The following is a 7,500-nucleotide window of genomic DNA, read 5'->3' on the forward strand; positions in this document are numbered from 1 at the left end:
ACACACACACACACACACAATCACAGATGAACACACACACAATCACAGATTAATAAACACACACACACACACACACACACACACACACACACACACACACACACACACACACACGCAAGATTGCACTTAAGATATAACAACAGAGACATAGAAAGTGCTGGTAGAAATAAGCCAATCAAAGACTATTAGGGAGAATTTAACAGGAATTTTCACAGTCATGCTAGCACATTTTCCACCTTTTAGCCCCATTGGGTCAATCCTCCTCCTTAAATGACCACACAAGGCCACGCAGTCAAACAGGAGTGCGCACACACACAGTACACACACAGTACACACACAGTACACACACAGTACACACAGCCTACTAGAGGATACAGAACTCTTACTAGAGGATACATTACTCTTAGACTAGAGGATACAGGACTCTTACTAGAGGATACATTACTCTTAGACTAGAGGATACGGGACTCTTACTAGACCAGAGGATACTGTGCTCTTACTAGAGGATACAGTACTCTTACTAGACTAGAGGATAGAGTACTCTTCCTCTACTAGAGGATACAGGACTCTTACTAGGCTAGAGGATACAGTACTCTTACTAGACTAGACTAGAGGATACAGGACTCTTTCTAGAGGATACAGGACTCTTACTAGAGGATACAGGACTCTTACTAGAGGATACAGGACTCTTAGACTAGAGGATACAGGACTCTTACAAGACTAGAGGATAGAGTACTCTTCCTCTACTAGAGGATACAGGACTCTTACTAGACTAGAGGATACAGTACTCTTACTAGACTAGAGGATACAGGACTCTCACTAGAGGATACATTACTCTTACTAGACTAGAGGATACAGGACTCTTACTAGACTAGAGGATACAAGACTCTTACTAGGCTAGAGGATACAGAACTCTTACTAGGCTAGAGGATAGAGTACTCTTCCTAGAGGATACAGGACTCTTACTAGACTAGAGGATACAGGACTCTTACTCTACTAGAGGATACAGGACTCTTACTAGAGGATACAGAACTCTTACTAGAGGATACAGGACTCTTACTAGACTAGAGGATACAGGAGTCTTACTAGACTAGAGGATTCAGGACTCTCACTAGACAAGAGGATACAGTACTCTTACTAGACTAGAGGATACAGGACTCTTACTAGGCTAGAGGATACAGGACTCTTACTAGACTAGAGGATACAGGACTCTCACTAGACTAGAGGATACAGGACTCTTACTCTACTAGAGGATACAGTACTCTTACTAGGCTAGAGGATACAGTACTCTTACAAGACTAGAGGATACTGTGCTCTTACTAGAGGATACAGGACTCTTACTAGAGGATACAGGACTCTTACTAGACTAGAGGATACGGGACTCTCACTAGACTAGAGGATACAGGACTCTTACTAGACTAGAGGATACAGGACTCTCACTAGACTAGAGGATACGGGACTCTTCTTTTTTTCTTGAATGTATTGAACAATGTTATCATAGAGTTAAATTCAGAAAACACCAAGCTATGCCATTCAACACAAACGCAATCAGACATGCATGTGCATGCACACACACAAGCACCCACACTAAACCAATGCACACACACACGCACACGCACACACGCACACACACACACACACACACACACACACACACACACACACACACACACACACACACACACACACACACACACACACACACACACACACACACACACACACACACACACACACACACACACACACACACACACACTCAGAGATAGCACTATTTACTTTGCATTACCATATATTTATGCTTGATTTGCAGAAAATGAGATGAGGCATGGACTATCCCACTGTGTGTGTGTGTGTGTGTGTGTGTGTGTGTGTGTGTGTGTGTGTCTTGAAAAGCGGAGGAAACACTGCCACTGACAGGCCATGTGACAATGAAGCTCTCCAGAGCAAGCAGATTACTTGACGTGTGTGTGTGTGTGTGTGTGTGTGTGTGTGTGTGTGTGTGTGTGTGTGTGTGTGTTTCTGAAGAGTTGAGAGCAAGTTCAACTACAGGCATGCATCCATACAAAGAGTGGCCTCTCCCTCTCTCTCTCTCTAACACACACACACACACACACACACACATATTCCTACCACTCAGTTACTGGGTTATATTAGTCATGTTTTATAACAATGCTGTATTATTCAAATCAATGATACATTATTTCCAGTGCTCTTTCTATGGCTCTTTCTATGGGTCTGTGTGTGTGTGTGTGTGTGTGTGTGTGTGTGTGTGTGTGTGTGTGTGTGTGTGTGTGTGTGTGTGTGTGTGTGTGTGTGTGTGTGTGTGTGTGTGTGTGTGCCTGTGAGTGTGTGAGTGTGTGTGTGTGAGAGAGAGAGTATATGCATAACAATGCTGTATTATTTAAATCAATGATACATTATTTCCAGTGCTCTTTCTATGGCTCTTTCTATGTGTGTGTGTGTGTGTGTGTGTGTGTGTGTGTGTGTGTGTATATGCATAATAAAATTAAAACATAAATAATGATGTATCCTATTTTACTTTGCAAATCACATGTAATCAAGTGTTCATGCTCTAGATCCATAAGTGCTTAACATCCAAATACCTCCAAAATATATCAAAATGCGCGCGCGCGCACACACACACACACACACACACACACACACACACACACACACACACACACACACACACACACACACACCAACAGAGAGGTGATAGAACATGTCAAAAGGGAATCCTCTGACACTCTGACACACTGACACACACACACACACACACACTTGCGGTTTCCCAAATGCTCTCATCACTAGACCATAAAAGTTTTCCCATCTGCTCTACCACCACACACCTGCAAATATGTCAGCACACACACACCTGTGCTCATATCAGAGGTGTGTGTGTGTCTGTGTAGGCTACGCCTGTCTTATGCCGTTTGATCCTGCAGAAAACGACCAGCATCATTCCCTGTAATAGCTCCTCGTGACCACGCGAGCAGACTAACACCTACTTATAACCTCAACTTGATTCTCAGCAGTTCATCTCGCGTTAATGTCATCCAGTGGCCCGTAGGTCAAAGGTCATATGTCCGGCATCACTGACCGCTTCAGCCGTCGCCTGGCAAGATAACCCATCTCGGGAAAACGGCCTGAAAGTCCCGCCTGATCGACTCACAGCTGAGCTCTGACATCAGGTTATCAGAGCGAACTGAGAGGATTATACACACACACACACACACACGCGCTATCTGCAGGTTTTACTGCGAAAGCAACTTGTGTGAAGAGCTTGGAGCTGATAGCGAGGCGAGGGAGAGGGTGAGGGTGAGGGGACCGGGGTGGAAGCCAGCAGAGACACCCGCAGCTCACAGCCACAGAGACCTCAGTTCGAGTTTGACCCGAATTCAGATCCAACACAGCCTAGCTATCTCTCTTCGGCTGAGAACATCTCTCACAGGACATTCTTCTTCTTAGCAAGCCCTGACCACAAAGCACACGGCTCCTAGGGAACGTGTTAATCAGTTCATTTAACAAGCGTCAGCCCGGTCTCCACTTTAGTTAATGGGGTGGTGGACGTGTTGATGATACCCTGCTGGGGAGGGAAATTAGCTGGACTTAACTGTCCAGAGAGGCTCCAGGCAAAGGAGGAAAAAAATATATATATTTCTGGCGACTAGATGTTAAGATTGTAGCGTTTGCTTAGACTTAGAAAAACGTGGCATAAATGAGTTAGCTATCCCATCCAAACTGGACTCGGCTCAGTCGACATGCCCAGCCTACTTTGGAGTAGCGGAACGGCCCGTACGGGGCTCTGCCTACATTGCAAGCTACCGGAGTGGACCTACGGGAAATGTTTACTTGGTGGTAAACACTGCAAAATACCAACCTATCCAAAGATGTTGTAACTTCCCCAAGCGCTAGACGTCTTGATAACTCTTTATGCCTATTCATTTACACGACACAATATTGGCCAAGTTGGAAAAGTTCATGTTCAAACTAGTTTTAGAGGCAGTCCTTCACGTCCATGAGCGACAAACTTATCGTTACTTTTGTTGAAACAAAACAGGCTTGTTACTTTGTAAACTTTTTCCACACACCAAAGCGCACACGTCCCCGCGTCAATAAGCACCACCACTCCTGAACAGTAGAATGTTGGTTACCTGGTGGAGAGCCGTCAATCCGTCTATGTTTGCGTGGTTGATGTCGGCTCCCTGCCTGAGCAGAGCCGCCACCTCCTCCCGGTCCCCGGCCGAGCAGGCGGCCATAAACACGGCCCCCTGGTTGAACCGCACCTTGGCACCGGGCCGCGACCTGCTGCCCGCGGAAGACCCACGCGTTTCGGGGTCCGTGAGGTCCGTCTCGGAGCCTAACCATCTCTGCAGCTGGTCCTGCCGCCGTTGTTTCGCTGCTTCGGACCGGGAACGGTCAGTGGCCGCCATCTTCCTCGGTCTCTCCCGGGCAGATTCAGCTCCTGATGCGGGGGGAGAGACAGAGGTTTGAGCTGGGCCTCCGAGACAGACCACGCCGCCTGGCGGACGGGTACGACACTGCTCTGACACGCACCCGGGGCAGCGCGGAGGGCAGCACGCCCATCTCACGGGAGGCACGGGACTCCTGCCGTCCAATCACAGTCCGGTGCGATGACGCGATCGAAGTCCTACTCCCACGCACTGCACGCGAGGTCCAGTGGACCCTCACTAATAGTTTTCTTCAGCACAAACGTATGTTCCGCAGAGGCACAGACGACGCGAACAACACTAATAAAAAAGAGCTTGCGGAACAACGTTAGGCTATATTGATAACGACACTCAAGTCAGATTGATCTATTGATTGATCGATTATTTGATGCGTTTACTGATGTCAACAGATCATACATGTGAAGAGTACACGGAGACTCAACATATTTTTTTTGTAGCTGAGAAACGCAGTGAGCAGAGGTCAGACCTATCGGCCTCCTATCTAATCACAGTTCACATTAATCAACATGGCATAGAATGGGCGTATGGGCATATTATACGATACGCAGCTTATCGTAGCAAGTGTACATTCATATTGACTAAATATCATATGCTAGACATTATGCAGCTAGCATCACTATATACAATTCGATATTGAAAGCTTTAGAACCAAAGTTATGAGAGAGTTGGGCACATTTCAGCAGTGCTTACAACTCCTTATAAAAACTCTTAAGTGGTTAAAAATACTACATAATATAAATTCCCTTTATTCCCCACAGATACAGTAAGATAGTATAATCCTTTAATGGAGAAAATTGCATTGTTACAGCAGCAAAAGTGACAGCAAGTATAGAATTTACAAGTAAAACATGTACCTGTACATGCAAATAGACCCTGATTATATTATACTTCCTTCAAACTTTACAAAAATCACAAAATTACATTCATTGAAATGATTCTTTTGAGTGCAAACAATCAACATACATTAGAATATCATTTTTACAGCTTGTCCACCTTATTCACTTCACCCTCCCCTTTCAACAGTAACCAAGCCACATGGCCTCCCTCCACACATCACATACAGTACTGTACACACACCACTACTGCCCCAAACTTGGGCGATGATGGGCATATCCGGTCTGAGACCAACTATTCTTTATCAGTAGCTATTTCTGACTACGAAAGACCTAAAAAACAGTTGTAGGCAGCAATTTGGCTGAATAAGTGGTCTTGTTGAGTACTCTTCACTCACTAGTTTACTCTCCTCACCTCGCCTAATAAACGCCCAGTCATTCTGCAGTATCAGCCACAGTCATGGAGACCATATTTACACAAGTTTTTACAGCAGCATAAAGCACTTACAGCACACAGCACTTACAGCGTGACGCAAACAGCATCAGATATGTATTTGACTCTGTAAACTAAACTATCAGTAAACACACACGTATGACAGAGGAGACATACGTTACATACATTATGACAGAGGAGACTTATGTTACATACATTATGACAGAGGACACTAACATTACATCCATCCTGGATGATTCACATTTCTAACACTGCATTAGTAGTTGCATTGATTATTTGCATTGTTGTCGTCCATGTTGGTTCTGTTTGATGGACCACGGTCAGGTTTAGTTCTGCAATAGAGTGGTTTTAGTTAAGGACTAGGACTAAACCTGTTTCCACAAATGCTTGGGGAAAGGGTGGGGGGTGGGGTCACTCTGAAACCCAGCGGGACAGAACCAGTTCTGCAACAGAGACCTAGAGGTCTGAAGACTTGCATTGTTTAGTGCTTAACACTGGTGTAGTGATCTCGGAGCAGAAAACTACTGGGAAGATGACTGCCGATCAGCATCATGTCCATCAGGTGCTGAGAGCCGTGTTGTCTTGGTTGGGGAGACCTGCAGTGCGACCCTCAAGTCCGACCAGCGTCATGTCCGTCAGGTGCTGAGAGCCGTGTTGTGGTGGTTAGAGAAACCTGCTGGACGGTCCTCAAGTCTTGTCCTCTCCAGGAGAGGTCTGTCCTCAGGGACTCAGCCAGTGAAGACCACAGTGAAAGTGTCACTGCATCAGGTTCAATAAATACAACAAACACTACACACACAAACACACACTCAACACACACACACACACTCAGACACTCAGGCACATTCTCACACACACACACATACTGTACACCCAAACACACCCAAACACTCACACACACACACACACACACACACACACTAAGGCACATTCTCACACACACACCCTAACACACACAAACACTCACATGCACACACATAGACACAGACAGGACACTTCCTGGAACAGATGGCTGATGGGATATCACAGTCCTCCAGGAGCAGGCCCCTCTGTAGGGCACTGAAGTGCGGAAGCGGCTACATTCAACATGTGCAGCCCGTCCTCCTCCGTGTGTGGTGCGCGAGCGTCCGTGGAGTGCGTGCGCGCGTGACCTTGCAGGTGCGCGTGCGTGTGTGTGTGGCCGTGCGAGGTCTGCGAGGTGGTGCTGATGGAGCCCCACAGGTCCAGGTTGATGCAGAAGAGGCTGGGCAGCAGCTGGCGCGGGTACTGGTCCAGCCGAAGCACCGCGTCCAGCACGGACGAGCCGCCCTCACACACCCAGCCGGGCAGCAGGTGGGCAGACAGCACCGAGGGCAAACTCACCGCATGACTCAACTCCAGCTGGTAGGAGAACCTGCACAGAGGACCGAGGGATGGAGGAAGAGAAGGAGGGATGGAGAAAGAGGGAGGGAGGAAGAGAAGGAAGTAGGGATGGAGAGAGGGAGAGAGGGGATGAGAGAGGGAGGGATGGATGAAGAGAGGGAAGGACGGAGAGAGGAAGGAAGTAGGGATGGAGAGAGGGAGAGGGAATGAGAAAGGGAGGGATGAATGAAGAGAGGGAAGGAGGGAGAGAAGGAGGCAGGAGAGAGGGAGGAAGAGAAGGAAGTAGGGACAGAGAGAGGGAGAGAGGGAATGAGAGAGGGAGGGATGAATGAAGAGAGGGAAGGAGGGAGAGAGGGAGGCAGGAGAGAGGGAGGAA

The 7,500-nt window shown here is 47.1% G+C and overlaps 2 protein-coding genes across 8 annotated transcripts in view; both read right to left on the reverse strand.

Annotated features, from left to right (window-relative positions):
• zmp:0000001167 (protein phosphatase 1 regulatory subunit 12A) overlaps positions 1-4,522 on the reverse strand; it is a 30,842-nt gene extending 26,320 nt beyond the window's left edge. For all 7 annotated transcript variants that reach the window (XM_062547029.1, XM_062547027.1, XM_062547030.1 and 4 more), the window contains exon 1: positions 4,158-4,522. In XM_062547029.1, the coding sequence (XP_062403013.1) occupies positions 4,158-4,436 (279 nt within the window). In that variant the 5' untranslated portion in view covers positions 4,437-4,522. The remainder of the gene's footprint in view (positions 1-4,157) is intronic.
• A 718-nt stretch (positions 4,523-5,240) lies between these two features.
• The window catches only part of pnpla2 (patatin-like phospholipase domain containing 2), a 13,701-nt gene continuing 11,441 nt past the window's right edge, over positions 5,241-7,500 (reverse strand). Inside the window, exon 9 of the mRNA XM_062547033.1 lies at positions 5,241-7,155. Coding sequence (XP_062403017.1) covers positions 6,786-7,155 — 370 coding nt within the window. The 3' untranslated portion in view covers positions 5,241-6,785. The remainder of the gene's footprint in view (positions 7,156-7,500) is intronic.

Source organism: Sardina pilchardus, chromosome 10 (genome assembly GCF_963854185.1).
Source record: "Sardina pilchardus chromosome 10, fSarPil1.1, whole genome shotgun sequence".
In the NCBI taxonomy this organism is placed as follows: Eukaryota; Metazoa; Chordata; class Actinopteri; order Clupeiformes; family Clupeidae; genus Sardina; species Sardina pilchardus.